The sequence below is a fragment of the Neolamprologus multifasciatus genome, chromosome 9 (genome assembly GCF_963576455.1).
Source record: "Neolamprologus multifasciatus chromosome 9, fNeoMul1.2, whole genome shotgun sequence".
Taxonomy (NCBI): Eukaryota; Metazoa; Chordata; class Actinopteri; order Cichliformes; family Cichlidae; genus Neolamprologus; species Neolamprologus multifasciatus.
In genome coordinates, this window is record NC_140447.1 from 28,373,981 (window position 1) to 28,390,802 (window position 16,822).

General features: G+C 37.4%; 4 protein-coding genes across 5 annotated transcripts in view; 3 read left to right on the forward strand and 1 right to left on the reverse strand.

The window, feature by feature from the left end:
• LOC146511717 (uncharacterized) overlaps positions 1-16,822 on the reverse strand; it is a 237,844-nt gene that overhangs the window by 75,257 nt on the left and 145,765 nt on the right. The window lies entirely within an intron of this gene.
• Positions 4,905-9,328, forward strand: LOC146511723 (uncharacterized). Its single transcript, XM_085172408.1, has 4 exons — positions 4,905-5,130; positions 6,665-6,779; positions 7,634-7,712; positions 9,094-9,328. The coding sequence occupies exons 1-4, from the start codon at positions 5,046-5,048 to the stop codon at positions 9,160-9,162; spliced, it is 348 nt and encodes a 115-aa protein (XP_085028534.1). The 5' UTR covers positions 4,905-5,045; the 3' UTR covers positions 9,163-9,328.
• Positions 10,885-12,547, forward strand: LOC146511724 (uncharacterized). The gene is made up of 4 exons (XM_085172415.1): positions 10,885-11,088; positions 11,532-11,670; positions 12,037-12,121; positions 12,278-12,547. The coding sequence occupies exons 1-4, from the start codon at positions 11,013-11,015 to the stop codon at positions 12,311-12,313; spliced, it is 336 nt and encodes a 111-aa protein (XP_085028541.1). The 5' UTR covers positions 10,885-11,012; the 3' UTR covers positions 12,314-12,547.
• On the forward strand, positions 15,218-16,482 carry LOC146511725 (uncharacterized). The gene is made up of 4 exons (XM_085172419.1): positions 15,218-15,402; positions 15,751-15,886; positions 16,122-16,194; positions 16,370-16,482. The coding sequence occupies exons 1-4, from the start codon at positions 15,327-15,329 to the stop codon at positions 16,403-16,405; spliced, it is 321 nt and encodes a 106-aa protein (XP_085028545.1). The 5' UTR covers positions 15,218-15,326; the 3' UTR covers positions 16,406-16,482.

The window sequence follows — 16,822 nt, forward strand, 5'->3', positions numbered from 1 at the left end:
TCCTCTCTCTTTTTTTTCTTTGTCTGCAAGGCTGCTGACCACCAGGGACTTTCCGTTTTGTCTTGTTGAGTTATGCGGAAGATGCATTTTCAACAGCATGCTACCTTACCATCCAGTCACAGCACAAACAGTTGGTCAGCTTTGATAACTGATGAAATTAAAATTTTTAATTATTTCAGAAATTTTCCAACACATTATCAAATAAGTGTTCAGCTTTTTAAATGTAATCACTTTCTGCTCTTTTTTGTTAAGCCTAATAGTGAGCTAAAAACCTTCATTCATTTGACAGCTGGTTAGACAAAACAAAAAATCTTTGAAATCTTAAATGATTAATAATTGGATAATTAATCATGTAATAAAAAAGAATCAACGAATCAGTGATGAAAACCATTGCTGTAGCCCGTCTGTAAGTTTCAAAGTTCTAGTATTCCCATTTTAAATTGACAAAAAGTGTGAATTTAAGTTTCACTAAGAAGGCCAAACTTAGCATATAGTTTACTGACATGCTCTGACACACTTTTCACGTATGAATAGACTGGCTGCATACTCAACCCTGCTCAGAATCCATGACATCTAGGCGTCAGTAGGGCCTCAGAACACAGCTAGAGCCAGGGTAGACCCAGACGTGTCTGTTTTTTGTTGTTTTTTTATGTGTAAGTCTTGATTTTGACATAGTTAATGAAGTTTACTCTGTGCAGTAGTTGCACATAAAAGATTTCAAAGCCACAATACCTGAACCTTTTTCAGTCAAAGTCTTATCTTATAGAAACCTTTTAGTTTGTACATACACGGGGTAAAAGGTAAAAGCGGTGTATCGTATAGTGCTTTTCTGCTCAGTCTGAGCACTCAGAGCATGTTATTTACTACACTTTTTGAATTCGTTCAACTTGTGTGGGTTTTATTGAGCAATATAAAGTTCAATAAAAGGTGAAGTTTTAACAGCTGTTCAATGACTTTGCCTGGCTACACAATACATACTCGAACTGCTGTTCCTGCAGTTTCTCAGGCAGAAACCTGTTAAATGTTCCCAGCTCATTCTAAAAGACCAAAGGCGACTGAGCGTTTGCTGTTAGTGCTCCTCGGTTGTGAAATGACCTCATCGGTGTCTTCTTTTTTAGTCACTGCTAAAGACTTGTTTATGTCATAAGGCTTTTTTGAAAATCTATTTTTTATTTTTGACATTCTCAACCAAAGTCCATCTTATTCTTTTAATGTACAGTTTTAAAATGTAGTTTTAAGCTATTAATCACAGTGGAGTCAAAGTGTGGTTTTGTTCTTTGTCTTATTTTGACCTTACACCTGTGTCTTGTGTGTCCTATCTTTACCCGTATGTAAACTGTTCTAGTTTGTTCTTTTGTTCTCCGTTTCTGGGAAGCACTTTGTACTGCTGGTTCTTTTAATTGTTATATAAATACATTTTGCTATTAGTGTTCAGAAGTGCAAATATATACAAAAGCCTGCTGATAAAGACCATGAGATGTGGAAAAAGCGTGAAAATTAAAGCTATAACTGACACAAGTATAGTTTGAATGTTTCTGATATACACGTGCATTCCATGTGCAAGAGTAATTCCTCTTTTAAGGTTAAACAGTGTCTCATGGAACCATGACTGTTTCCTTTTTTGTTTATTATGGCAACCGTGGGTGCTACAAATAGCTGGTTAGTCAGTCTCTGAGGGCTATTCTTAGCGTGTCTCTGATCATGCCCATGAGTTTGGGTGATTCCCCTGCTGTTTCTCACATGTGGCACCAAGAATAGTTTACTATGCTGAAATAATTAATTGAGCATTCATTAAGATAATTTGTGTTGTATTGTTGTATTATTTAAGTCTGTCTGTTTTAACATCACAAACCTGTGCAGCAGCTTTTATGAGTCCACATTCTGTGTCTACTTGTACAGTTCATAATATCAGCACATGCCTTACAGTGACCACTTGCATCTACTCAGTTTCAGTTCCTTCAGCTTCAAGTGGAGGATCGTCACTGGTGACTGGGCCGTAACCACAGACTCGGCTGTGGTTACGGCCAAGAGACCGAACAGCAGTCTTCAGAGAAAGAGCCCTCAGTTGTAATGTCAGTTTTATGAATGAGTTCAAAACGACCAATAAAAACCGACACTGAAAGAAAGAACTATAATGTGGTGGCTGTCAGCTGAAAGCAAAAGCAAATGTAACCAAGCATAACCTGAGTATGACAACTCTATACTTTCTTTAAAGATGCATTTTGGAGTCAATGTGAAACATAAAAATGAGGTCAGAGGTCTGTTACGGCCCTAGCAGGGCCTCCTCCTGAAGATGCCTGTGTGGGCGTGTCCTTCAATCCCTTCTGCGAGAGGTGCCACCTTTTCTCTTTTACACAGCTGACTCACATCTGTAATTAAAGGGATTTAAGCCCAGGGACAGGTGAGCTCTGGGCCAGAGTGCCATTTGAATGGTTACAGCTAGTGAGCTGTGTTTTTGCAGTTTGCCGCTAGTGGGCTGCACTCTTTTTCACTTATGTTTTACTTTATTGACCAACACTTGAGTTTTGTTTGTTTCTTTAAATGGTGATAGCGGCTTGTCCGTCTCTTTTAGTTGAACATTAATAGAAACTTTAATAAAACTCTTTAATTCAACCATTTTGCCTCTGTCTCCTTTTTCTGACCCGGACACATTTTGTTACTCCCCCCCCCTTATCGCCTAGACCCTTTTAGGGGAACATAACAGGTCAAATGTTACATAATATTTAGATGCAAACTATAATGTGATCTTTAAAACTTTCATATATAACCATCATTTCTCAAATGCTGCCAATTACTTCTGGAACTTTTGACTTTAGTCCATTCAAAACTCTTTTGAGTTTTTTTGTTTACAGATAAAATGACACATGTTTGCAGATGCAAACAAGAAAACATGTCCAATTTGCACCAAGTTTACGTACCTACATTATGCATATAATGGCAATTGTCTGTATATCTTTTGACTTTTTCAGCCAAAAACATTTGGCTCTAAACTGGAATGTTTAATGAAGTTGTGCAAACTGTATAAAAATTACAAACTAAGTCTGAAGAACTGATACTCTCAGAGAGACATATATTCATCTGCCTCTATACTTTCCTGGAGGATTTTATTAAAAGTTTAATCCCGATTATGTGCTTTTATTTGGGGATAAAAACCAAAGGGTTTCTCTTAGTTCTCAGCAGTATTTTCTGTTCCAGCAGAAAGTTGGGAAACATGTTCTCCTGGTCACAGATATCACCATAAAAGGACAGGAAATTGGAGACTTAGTGATACAAATGGATTAATCTGCCTTGTGTATTTTGGGATAAACCCAATGAAATGAACATGTTCTATAAACAAATACAGCAGTTTCTGTTTAAACTCACTGATTCATCTGTTTATTTGTTTTAGGCAGGATTTAAGAAGTTCAGAAAAGGTATTATGATACAGAAACAACACTAAGAACCGTTACAGTGTGTTCTTATTTCTCTAAAGTTCTTCCAAGTTGATTTTCAAGTCTAGCTTGTATTTTTAGTGTTTTTTCAACCAAAACTCTCATCACTCAAGAGAGCCATTAAGCCATCTCTCTTCAACGGCCACTTCATTAGGTACACGTGTTAAACTTCTTGTTAATTTTTAATCAGCTCATTATATGGCAAAGACTACATTTAAGGCATGTAAACATGGTCAGAATTATTTGCTAACATTTAAACTGAACATCAAAATGATGGAAAGGGGAAAGGCTGGTATGACTACTTCAGAAAGTTCTGATCTGTTGGGATTTTCCTACACAATCATCTCTAGTGTTTACAGAGAACCGTCTAAAATAGAGAAAATATCCAGTCAGCAGCAGTTCTCTTGGTGAACTGCTTCAAGCTGATGGGCAACATTAACTCAAAAAACCACGCATTAGGCTAATGCTTAAGTTCTGCAGAAGAACATCTCTTAATGCACACAAACCTGACTTTGAAGCAGATGAGCTACAGCAGTTGCTCCTGTCTGCAAAGAACAGGAAAATGAGCATCTATGTTGCATCAAAGTTGGACAATAAAAGACTGTAAAAATATTCATTGGTTTGATGAGATGACAGGGTCACAATTTTGCAAAAACAGCATGAAAGCATGGATCCATCCTGCCTTCTAGCAGCGAATCAGGCAGCGAAGTAATAGCATGGGGGCTTATCACAGTGGAGCATAATTTAAACACCAGAGCCTACCTGAATACTGAATAGGAGTACTGTTGCTGACCAGCTCTTTATGACCACATTGTGTTGGCTGTAGCTCAGGTGGTAGACCAGGCTGTAGGTTGGTGGTTCAACGGTGTATAAAACGCTTTGAGTGCTCTGGTAGAGTAGAAATGTGCTACATAAGAACCAGCCCTTTACCATTACATTGGACATCTTCTGATGGCTACTTCCAGCAGGATAACACACCATATCACAAAGCTCAAATCACTTCAAACTGGTTTCTCGAACATGATAATGAGTTCACTGTACTCCACAATCACCAGATTTCAATCCAATCGAGCACCTTTGGGATTGCTGTGCTGATTCACATAATGCATGTGCAGATCTGCAGAAACGTTGTGATACTCACACAACATGACATGCAAATGTTATGAGAAATAAAAATGGACCAAATTCTCTGAGGAATGTTTCAGGCACCATGTTGAATATGTGACATGAAGAATTAAGACAGCTCTGAAGGCAAAATCTTGAAAATGAAGTCACTTTGCATGGGAGGAATAGTACAAGGTGGACACCAGAGTTCTCAAAAACGATGAGCTCTTGTCTGAGATACTGAAACGGATCTGCACATATATGGATATGATCCAGTCTTTTCTGAGTGCATGAGTCTTTGTCCTCTGTCTCGTCATTTTTGGTGCATGAGTATTTCCATTCAAAAAAATGTTGCGTGACATATATAGTTCCTATATTGTTCCTCTTTTTGTGTGCAGCTACAGTATAAAAGATCACCTTCCTCTGGCTCATTTATCCTCAGACTTTTGCAAATTCTGCACAAAGTAACAGAAAGAACAGGAAGCTGTTTACTGCTGGGACTCTGTCAGCATGAAGATGTGGACGGCCCTCTCTGTCAGCCGCTGGATTTTTCTCCTCAGCCTGTCTGTTGTGATGTTCTTCTCAGCATCTCAAGGTAAGCCTGAACTCATGATTGAATGCAGTCTTATGTGTCATGTTAAACCTCTGCAGGTCTCACTGTGCAATGCAAAACAAAAAAAGGAAATATGCAGAGAAACAGTCCAAAGTTGTGCTTGTGATCAAAAGAGAGAAGGGTTAAAACTCCTACATTTGAGGTTATTAACAGGAGATCAGTAAATAGTCAGTAAACAGGATGTAAATAAATACTGAGAGTAGGAATGAAACCAAAGTAAAAATCCCCAAACAGGTAAAATCAAACGGAGAACATTAGTGGTTTTAAAAATAAGAAAACGGTTGTAAAACCGAGCAGGCTCTGACTGAAATCCCTCATGACTCACTCAATAGTAAGTTCGGCATTTTGTAGTGCTTTTTAAATTCATACTGAAATCAATGTATCCCACAACACCTCTTAAAAAAGCAGTGTACAATCAATGGTAAGTACCCAAGCACTCCAAACCAACATGCAATGTGCTGAAAAAACACAGCTGCATGAGAGGAATGAAAACAGAGCATCACAACATAAACCACCACAAAGCCTTTTTATGTGATTTGAAAAACACACTCAGCTGGTTTGTTTATCACAAAAAGCATCTCACAGCTTTTTTATTTCAGCAAAAATATTTGTCAGTATGTAACCGTGGGATAAAATTTGAGAGTAAAGACTTCCCTCTACAGTAGCAAGTAAGTACTGAATGAATGCTTAATTTTGGATGTAATAATCTGTGGGTAGGATGACAAATCTGGCAGGGAACAAAGAACAGTGTGGATAATAGGAAACACGTGCTACTGGGTGGGGTAGGCAATAACAGAAGGCTGGAAATCAAACAAAGACTGAAAGCAGAACAAACAGGGATAACAGTATGTAGCAATGTAGATACTTGTGTTGCCACATTTATATGTAGTCTTCTTCAGTATTCGACGTATTTACTTGTATGGCACAGTCATTTTTCTCGAATCAAACACAGTTAACTGTAATTATTTTGCTAGTTGCTCTATTTTGTGAGCATTTGTTACCTGTTGAGCCTCTAACTATCCACAACATGCGCAGACATCAAACAATACAACAAAACATGGTATGTGCAGCTTTGCCAAGCAGCTGCGTCTGGGCCTAAAAATAAGGTCAATTTAGAAGTGCCTAAGTGACTCGAAGACAGTCAAAATTCTGCACTTGTTAGCATGAGCGCTATTAAAAAGAGTTGGAAATTTGAGACACAGCAATGGTGACTGATTTTAAAATAAAACTAGCGACCCAGACTGAAACAATATCTCATGATTTTAGGAAAATTAACTACTGAATGAGTGTCAAGTAAAAGTGTTCGCAGATTAGCTGTCATTTCATACATTTCTTGTCTAGCTGGTTCGATCAGTACAACAGGAAGCCATCTAACCATCAACCACAGTGAAATGGCTTTACATAAGTGCTCCTACTTTTTAGCGCCTTATTCTCGCCACAGCTGACCAAAGAAGGATTCTTGTAATATTGACTAATCTCATTATTTTTCTCTTTTTCTCTCTTTTCGTCTGTGCAGCGGATTCGGTTGTAGGTCTGTCCTGCTGCCGTAACGTCAGCACCAGGAAGATAGCACGGATCAAATGGTGCTATGAGCAGAAACCACGCGAGGGCTGCAACCGCCATGCTTTCTTGTAAGATCATCATAAATTAAACACGCTCACGCCACTCACAATGTTTCCATACGTGTTAATATGAAATAGCTGTCTCTGGACTTTTTCTCGCCCAACATTTGCCACTGTGGGCTTCACCGTAAATATAAATAATGTATGAACTTTTTTTCTAAAGTTTAATGTGGTGGGAAGAACTGTTAGTGTGATTCCCACTGTTGATCTTAAATCTAGATAAGAACATGGGGAAATAAAGATACAATATTGCTGGGGCAGAGGTGTTACATTCAGTTTCACTGATGGCTACACTGAGAAATGACAATGACATCAAGATCTACCATAGTTTTCCAGTGTATTTTCATATAATTGAAAATAAATACTCATTATAGCCTTCTTCTGTGCAATTTGGTTAACATATTCGCCCTCAGCAAGTCCACAAAACTTTTATAACATCCACCAAGGCAGTTTACCTGTACAGCTTAGCAATGTGAGGAAATTAAACCAGCCTGAAGTTTTAAAACTTCGGTTGAACAAACATGCTCTTTCCAGTTCTGTAACTTTCTGAAGCTTCTGATTCACATGCATGACTGTGTCTTTGCTGGTAAGTGGAATTAAACCTCAAAAGAAGAAAACAGTAAAAATGAAACTGTTGCGGGCAAGGTAGACATGCAAGCCTCTCTTCACATTCAGTAAAGATGAAGGCTGCACAGTCTGCCACCTCACCTGAAGCTGTCTGTTAGCTAGATTGTTAGCTGCCTTTGCTGCCTACAGCTAAGCAGGCCAAAATTGTAAAGAGGTAATATAGCTATTACCTGGAGGACCAGATTTGACATTAATATCATTTTGTAACTGACTTTAACTGATGTTTCTGCTCCTAGGATTGCAAACCAGCGCCATAAAGATAAACCGTGGTGTGTCAACCCAAATTCTAAGTGGCTCAAGGACAAAATACAGAAGGTAACATGAAGCCAGACTGTAGAGCTGTGTCTGAACTACCAAAAAAGTGTAAATTAGTGGTTCACCTTGTCATACCACATCAAATTGCTTGTGATTTTATTTAATTTCAGATAATTATTTGCGTTGAAATCTGAACCAAAGAAAGTCAATTCAGACCAAGGATAGAGGATTGAGGAAAAATGGAACTTTTCTTAATCTACTCATCTACACATGTAATTTATGTACATTATTTATTAGCTCTATTAGTAAGGCAAATCAGTACAGCCCTGAAATAGCTGAACATTTCCTTTTTTCTGCCTCATTTGCACATGTTATCTAGTTATCGCATAGTTTCAGATGCTAGTCACACTGCAGATTTACATTTTACCACTATACGGTTTGTGGTTTGCCTTTTTATCTGAGATAGTGTCATCGGTGTACTGCTGTGTGGAGAGTGGGCACTCATCAGTTCTTTCACCAAAGTTCAGCTGCTTGTAACAAGCTGGTTCGTGTCCTTTCAATCTAGTGTTTCCATTTAGCTCATCGACTGTTTTTATGATGTCCTTTAGTTGTTTTGAATACCTTAAACCTGCACTCTTTCTAATGGCCAGCAGGGGGCGACCCATCTGATTGCAAAAAGACTTCTTGTTGGATAAAAATTGCTCGTTTCAGGTCATATTGGATAGAACAGCAAGCTCAATTTGTAAATTGTGATAATGCTGAGAATTAGAAAGATGGATATTCAAAATATGCTCTTTGGTTAACAGCTTTACTCATCATGTCCCATTCCAAAACACCACAATCACCATCGTAGCGATGAATCTAAAACCAATGGGAGACATCACTGTCACAGCTACCATTTAATAATTTAATTCTCCTGTATTTAAACAATATATCAATAAAATTTGGAAGTAGATCATCTCCTTTTTACATGATCAGCGCCATGTGAAAGATTACTAAATGTAATCTTTAGCCTCTACTCTACATCTGTTGTCAACCACTCAGGTTAAAGGTGTAGAGGAGGTGTTTGTGAAGACCTCTCATTAAAAGTTGTCAAAGATGAAAATCACAGGGGAAAGTACTTTTAGGAAAGTACTTTCAGATTCGGCCACAAAAGCTGGTCAACCAATAATGTCATCGCTTTAATTAGAGATGCCTGTTGAAAGGAAACCCCCATAAAGTGAAATGTAGGAGGTGCAAACCACTTCTTAATAAGCGCAGCACCCACATGTTATCAGGTATGAAGCTGGTGGAAGATCTCGCCACACTGAGTCCCCCTGCTTGATCCGTGGAAAGTTAGTACCACAGACCGAGGGAAAATTTATTAATAAAACGTATTAAAATACTTCTCTGTATGTAATAAACTCATCTAACTGAATCTTTCCTTTTTCTACATTTGCAGGGAGAATTAAACTGCCCTCAAGATCTGTCATTATTAAATGAAGTTCCCAACAAGCCAACAACAGCATGAAGTAAAACAGCAACGTTTTATCCTCAAATACTATTTATTTCTTTTACATACATATCTATTTAAAATACAAGATATTTTTTTAAAGTAACTGGAAAAATGATCATTGTGGTGGCATTATTTTATTAAGTTGTTGTACATTTCAACAATAAAAGTGTCTTTTTGCATGTTAAAAGGAAAATGTGTCTGTTTGGCATCTCTCTTGTTTGTCTGTGATGGCTGTGCTGAAGGGACTTCTGGGTTGATTCAGTTTGATGTGTAAAACAGTAGCATTTAGAACAAATATATGACAATCATACACATTAATTTAAACAGGTGCAAATTTATTGTCCATGTATCTAACTGGGATGTGCATGACTCGTTGATTATACATAAACATGTTGTTACTAGTCGAGATTCATCAACCCAGGCAATGTTATTGCCATCTCCAGTTATACAGTTTTGAAGCCTGTGAGTGTTTATACACATGTGTGGAGTAAACTCCTAATTAGGGATGGGTACCGGTATCCGGTGCCATGATGGCACCGGTTCTGACATAAACGGTAGTAACCAGACTGAAAAGCAGCGCACATTTTGGTGCTTTATTTTCCCTGAGATGTGATACACTTTGGATTCTAGCCAATCATTTTACCTTTGCAAGTGTAGTAGGCGGGCCCAGGTACGTACGTTCTTTTAGAGCAGAGCTACAGATTAAAAATGCCCAAGGCGAAGCGGTCAAAAGTCTGGCTGTACTTCACAGCAAATTATGCAAACTCAGCAGCCTGCAACAAGTGCTTTAAGGTGATACTGTGATACTGTCAAAGGAGGTAACACCTCAAATCTGATGAAACACCTGGCGACGCGTAGCGTTTTTTTAAAAGCCGAGAAATGCGCCGTATTTGATAGCTTGCTGCGAGACCTCACACCTAGCGCATCTACTGCGGTGTGGTGCCTGTTATCTGACCCGGAGTTAGCAACATTCCCCAAAAACCTGAAGCGTAGAGTCCTGGCCCCTAGCCCTGCCAGTGTAGCAGAAATGATGACGGATGATGATGGCAGCAAAAGTCAATGAAAGAAGAAAAAACATCTGACTTGGATCATCAGTGTCAGTTACATTGTTTCTTCTGTTTTAGCCTTGTATATGAAGTAGGCCATTTTCTTATCAGAAGGGAAGTTTGATTTCCCAGCATCTGTGCAGCTTTCTTGGTATATTAGCAGCAGCCAGCGTCTCCTCACACATGGTACATATGGGCTGAGGTCTGCTGACGTCCTCAGTGCTGAAGCCTTAAGATGGTCAGCTGTCATGATTCTGTCTGCTTATTTCTCTTACCTTTAGGCGAGGAGTTTCATATTATAATATTAGTCACCATCTAATAACTGCACTTTGATGCCATTTGATAGACAAAATCACTTAGGATGCAGAATTTGCCTCTATACTGGGAAATAAATGCACACAAAATACTTCATCACTTTATCACAGTGCAGCCCGATAGTGCAATTATAAATATGTTATTAAACAACACATATGCAGCTTACTTAGGAACTACCACTCTAAAATGTCCCTTTTGTGTGACGACATATAGTCCATTGGGGTTTATAATAGATATTATCAGGTATAAAATCATAACAGAAACTTATTAACCTGGAATAAACTATATGACAAACTTCAACACAGTAGGAAGGAAGCTACCCACCACACAACTCTGTGGAAGTTTATTTTTGTGTAAATACATCATCAAACAGCCCCTAATTCAGTGACAAGCTACAGTATATAAGATGAGCCGCTGTCACACTTTGACAAGTTCATCAGCTGGTAACAAACCTGCTCACAGCTCAGATCCAGACTCAGATTTGGTGCCTTTCAGTGTCTCAACATGTGTTCGAGTCTCTCCACCAGCCGCCTGATTCTTCTGATCTCCCTGAGTGTGGTGATGCTCATCTCTGTATCAGGTACAGTTTTTATTTCTGGAGTTTGTTTTGTTGTCAGTTCAGTAGCAACAGCTAAAAGTCTGTTTCTCAACATGGTTATAAATCTATCTGGTTTTAATGCAACTTACTACCTGATAACTAATAGTGTCTAAAGAGACTAAAGCTAGCACAGACTGTAGCAGAGCAGCTGTTTCTGGACAAATTATAACTGACTAAAAGAGGGTTTTGGGTTTTTTTTTTGGCTACATGGAGCGACTCTGGACAAATTTAAAACACAACTTCAAGATCTGTACCACTGATAAAAGACAGGTGTATTTTTTTCAGTAATGTGATTTTTCATATTACACATAATAACTGGATCAGTAAATTATTTATACAACATCTGAAAGCTCAGTTTATTTCATTCACCTTGATATCTGAAAGGCCCTGAAGAATAATGACAATGTATGTGATGATGTCAGCAGGAGCTCCACACGTGGGAAGTGCCTGCTATGAAAATCATTCTAACCAAAATGCAATAACCACAAAGGTTGCACCTGTATGGGCCAAAAACATCATCAGCTGCGTTGAAGACAACAGACCACAATGCCTTCATGGCTATGAGTAAGTAGAACTTCTTCTAAATTCACTTAAACCAAATAAAATGTAAAAATTAATACTTGATTAAAAATCCACAAACACAACAATGAAAATGAGATTTGCACTGAAACCTTGATGTAGCAGATAAATGTTCCCCTCTCTAACATACAGCACTACTGTTTGCTCTGTGATTGTTTCTAATTTGGTGACGTTGGGAAATCTGTGAGTTTGTGCTTATGAGCTTGGAGGAAACCTGAGCTGTTCTCTCACAGCATAATGCAAAATGGACACTGCACATGTTCAGTTAACAATAAAGTGAAAATGTCCAATCCTTTAATTTTTCTTCCTCTTTCCAAACTTCTTTCTTTATTCTTCTATTTTTTCTTCCAGGGTCAAAACAAGCTCAAAAAAACAAGGAAATAGAACATTGTTCCTCAGACTAAACACCGAGTGGCTTAAAAGGAAAATAAATGAGGTGAGAAACAAAATATTTATAAAAATGTGGACAGAAAGTTTAGAAAAACCAAGTGTGAAGATTATAATATAGGTTATAAAAAGACACTGTGTATATCTGTCTAATGGTGCTTCTTCTTTTTCTTTTCATGTCACCTTCTCTCTTTCACCACCACAGAAAACTCTGCTGTGTCCTCCAGGGATTTCTAAATGATGATGATGGAAACGATGAAGCAAAGTAAAGCAGCAAGTGGAAACAGTTCTGCAGATTTATGAGTTCACACTTTTACAGAAATATTTGTTAAGAAATGATGATTATTTTTTGTAAATTATAGATAGAATTTAAAAACCACTTTTGTTTTCATATTTAGTAAAAATGTCATAAAATTTTTCTTATTCTATCTTCAAGCTGTGAACAAAGACAAAATCAATAAAAGCCTTTGAAACTGCATTCTTTAATGGTCTGTGTGTGATCGTTTACTATTTACTGTAAAAAATGTAACTAATGAGAGAGTATCACAGCTGTGAGGTGCTGCATCTGAGATGCGAATAAAATGTAGATGTATATAAAATTAAAATGAACACATCAGATACCCCCATGACTCTAATGGAGGAGAATGCACATTTCCTGTTTATGTTAAATTCTGTAACATTTTTAGTTCTAGCTAACACAAGTACCATTAGTACTGCAAGTCTTTTCAAACAAAACATTTTTTTGACATGTGATGAAGCAGCTCATAATCGAGTCAGGGTTCAAGAGTTAAAATATTTTATTCGAGCTGAAATATAGTTGAAAAAGCCGAAACAAGACAGCAGCAGAGGAGAAAAGTTATCCAGGATTCTCCCTACTAAAATCTAAATTACAGACCTTGTACTGTATTCGTACTTCCCACCATTAAGCATTGAACAGCCTATGATGGCTGCACTCACAGCCACACAGCAGTAATATCCACCATATTACCGCTGTGTAGGAATTGGAGTTCATTATGTTAGTTTCAGTTAGGCTTTTTGTGTGTTGTACCCCTTGTGTTTTTTTGTGGGCTGATCAGCCACTATTTAAGTTTCCCCTTTGTCTCATTAAGAAAGGCCAGTTTGTTCGAGTTATCAATATGGTTTGTTAACTTTGAGCAGAGTTCTGCTATTTTGCTTTTATGGGCCCAAGATTTTGATTCTTTTTCCATGATTTAAACAATTATGTTTTGGGGTTAAACAAAAAATAAATTTTATCCTTTTTTTGGACTTTAACCTGTGCCTAAGTTTCCTTCGCTGCTTGGTCCATCACACAGCCAAACAACTGTAAGTGAAATGAACACGGTCCACAGGTCCCAGGAAGAAAAGGAATCATCAAATGTGACCCAACAGCTAATCGAGGTACATGAACTCTACATGTCTGTGACCAAGATGAACTTAACATGCCAGCTGACCCTGAACAGTTGGTGGAATTCACAAGCAGCACACACAAGTGTAATATTTTCCACAAAGAAGTCCCTACTACAGCAACATAAAGGGGATTTGTTTGACAGTCCTCGTTGGACCCTACTCAGAACGACAGGAACTCATGTATATTTATACTACACTAGAATGACTTGTGGAGCCATTTATACGCAAGTGTGGGGTCAAAGGTTCAAACACTTGTATATAAACACAAATTCTTTGACTGTGTCATTAATTTGCTATAAGATGAAATTAATTAAGTTGATAAGGAACAACCCAGAAGGAAACCAGTAGATGACATCTACTAGCTACCTGTCTTACTGTCTATGCTCTTCCATCTGCTTTTTTAAACATACTTTTCCCCCTGAGCTCAAACACTTTATTAATAAAGTTTGGAACTAGATCATCAAGTACTTTGTACATGACAGATCATCATGGTATTAAAGATGACTAAATGGTAATCTTAAGCCTCTAGTTTAAGGTCTGTACCTGTTGACAGTTACTAAGTGTAGAAGCAGTTTCTGTGAAGCCCACTCATTAAACGCTATTAAAGACAAAGTCACAGGGAAAGTCCTCTTAAATGTGGCCACAGAAGCTGATCACCCAGTAATGTCACTGTTTTATTCTGAGATGTCTTTGAAAGGAAACCACCATGAATTTAGATGTGGGAGGTGCAAACCACTAATAAAATCAACACCCACAGATTAACAGGAACGAAACTGGTGGAAGATCACGTCACAGAGAGTCCCCGCGCTCAGCCAATGGAAATCCTTTCCACAGACCGAGGGAACATTTATGAATAAAAAATATTAAAATACTTCTTTGTATGTAATAAAGTAAGTAAATTTACCGTTCCTGATCTCTCTTTTCTTTTATCTACATTTCAGGGAGGATTAAACTAAAGATTTCTCATATTAAAAAAAGTTGTGCAAGTTTTCAACAAGTCAACAAAAGAGTGAAACAAAAACTAATTAATTCTCCATGTGTTTATTAGAGATGTGCAGGAATACTCAACAATCCATTTGAACACTGCTGCCCTCAGCTGTCAGCTCTGGAAATATCGCTTCCAATAATACACAAAACTGTGTTATTGGAAAACTGTGAAAAAGTATCAAAAATAAAAATAATAATAAGTAAAATGTTTCCCTTCAGTGTTAAATGGATTGATATTACAGCAGCTTATGTTTAAGGTTAAACTCATATACTTGTGTTTCATGTCCAACATCTTATTTAATCAATCATTTGTTTGTAGTAGCTGTGGTCTGAGGCTCTACGATCTCTAAAAGGGAAACATAAAAAACGAACAGATGTTCATGAGCTCATAAATACAAAACCTACATCCTGATTTTATTTATTACTATTGGATGAATAATATATGTCGTCCAACAGCAGAACAACACTTTTTTCACAGCAGCGTACTGCTGCTTCTACTGCTACTGCTGTTAGTAATGTTAATACTACTACTATAAAATGTCAATACTTGTGGGATGACTGTTCATATATTTCCAGTTTATAGTACATATTATCAGGTTTAAACCCATTACAGACACATTAAGCTGTTCAACAAACCTCAACATGAGAAAGGAAACTGCACGCCACAGCAGTCTGTGGTTGTCGTGTTTCCATCAGTGTTTATTTTTGTGTAAATACATCACCAAACAGCCCCTAATTCAGTGACAAGCTACAGTATATAAGATGAGCCGCTGTCACACTCTGACAAGTTCATCAGCTGGTAACAAACCTGTTCACAGCTCAGATCCAGACTCAGATTTGGTGCCTTTCAGCGTCTCAACATGTGTTCGAGTCTCTCCACCAGCCGCCTGATTCTTCTGATCTCCCTGAGTGTGATGATGCTCATCTCTGTATCAGGTACAGTTTTTATTTCTCTCTTCTCAAAGTTCAGTAACACCAGCTAAAAGTCTGTTTCTTAACACGATTATACATCTATCCGGTCTTAATGTAATTTTCTTACAAACAGTAACAGAGCAGCTGTTTCTGGACAAAATACAGTCGATTACATTTAATAAAATCTATATGATTGATTAAAGCCAGCTGTAGTTTTTTGTCAGTTTTGTGATTTTTGGTATTACACATAATAACTTGATCAGTAAATTATTTATACAACATACAACATCTGAAAGCTCAGTTTATTTCAGTCTCCATGATATCTGAAAGGCTCTGAAGAATAATGACAATGTGTGTGATGATGTGCTGCAGGGGCTGACCACGTGGGGAAAACCTGCTATAAAACATATTCTAACAGTGGTGTAATAAACACGTCTACACCTAAATGGGCAAAAAACATTATCCGCTGCTTTGAAGATGACAGACATGGCTGCCTTCATGGCTATGAGTAAGTAGAACTTCTAAATACACTTAAACCAAATAAAATGTAGAAATTAATTGTTGATTAAAAAACAACGTTGGGGAATCTGTGAGTTTGTGCTTATGAGCTTGGAGGAAACCTGAGCTGTTCTCTCACAGCATAATGCAAAATGGACACTGCATATGTTCAGTTAACAATAAAGTGAAAATGTCGAATCCTTCGATTTATTTCCCTCTCATTATAAACTTATTTTTTCTTGCAGGATCAAAACAAGTGGAAATAGAACATTTTTCTTCAGACCAAACACCGAGTGGCTTAAAAGAAAAATAAATGAGGTGAGAAACAAAATATTAATAAAAATGAGGACACAAAGTTTAGAAAAACCAACAGTGACTTTCTGGCAAACATGTGAAGATTATAATATAGGTTATAAAACGACACTGTGTATATCTGTCTAATGGTGCTTCTTCTTCTTCTTTTCATGTCACCTTCTCTCTTTCACCACCACAGAAAACTCTGCTGTGTCGTCCAGTGATTCCTAAATGATGATGATGGAAACGATGAAGCAAAGTTGAAGTAAAGCAGCAACTGGAACCATTTCTGCTGATTTACTAGTTCACACTTACAGAAATATGTGTTAAGAAATGTTGATTATTTTTGTAAATTATTCATATGACTTAAAAACAGTCTTATGTATTATATTTATTAAAAATGTCATTAAATATGAATGTTTGAATTTTTTTTATTCTGTCTTCAATCTGAGAAGAAAGATAAATCAATAAAAGCCTTTAAGTTCAGATTTATAATGGTGTGTGTGATTATTTAGTATTTGCTGTAACAACATATTCTAATGATGATGTCACAATCACAGGACACCGGGAGGCACAGATGTCAGAAGTAAAAGTAAATATTCAGAAATCACTTGGAAAGTTCTTCACGAATACATAAACCATCAACACAAAG

What these genes read in the sequence shown, in the direction of transcription:
- LOC146511724 (XM_085172415.1), top strand. Translation starts at nt 11,013, where the DNA reads ATGTGTTCGAGTCTCTCCACCAGCCGCCTGATTCTTCTGATCTCCCTG. An exon ending in GATGCTCATCTCTGTATCAG is followed by an intron (nt 11,089 to 11,531) that starts GTACAGTTTTTA and finishes TGATGTCAGCAG; the next exon opens with GAGCTCCACACGTGGGAAGT. An exon ending in TTAAAAGGAAAATAAATGAG is followed by an intron (nt 12,122 to 12,277) that starts GTGAGAAACAAA and finishes TCACCACCACAG; the next exon opens with AAAACTCTGCTGTGTCCTCC.
- LOC146511723 (XM_085172408.1), top strand. Translation starts at nt 5,046, where the DNA reads ATGAAGATGTGGACGGCCCTCTCTGTCAGCCGCTGGATTTTTCTCCTC. An exon ending in TGCAACCGCCATGCTTTCTT is followed by an intron (nt 6,780 to 7,633) that starts GTAAGATCATCA and finishes TTCTGCTCCTAG; the next exon opens with GATTGCAAACCAGCGCCATA. An exon ending in TCAAGGACAAAATACAGAAG is followed by an intron (nt 7,713 to 9,093) that starts GTAACATGAAGC and finishes CTACATTTGCAG; the next exon opens with GGAGAATTAAACTGCCCTCA.
- LOC146511725 (XM_085172419.1), top strand. Translation starts at nt 15,327, where the DNA reads ATGTGTTCGAGTCTCTCCACCAGCCGCCTGATTCTTCTGATCTCCCTG. An exon ending in GATGCTCATCTCTGTATCAG is followed by an intron (nt 15,403 to 15,750) that starts GTACAGTTTTTA and finishes GATGTGCTGCAG; the next exon opens with GGGCTGACCACGTGGGGAAA. An exon ending in TTAAAAGAAAAATAAATGAG is followed by an intron (nt 16,195 to 16,369) that starts GTGAGAAACAAA and finishes TCACCACCACAG; the next exon opens with AAAACTCTGCTGTGTCGTCC.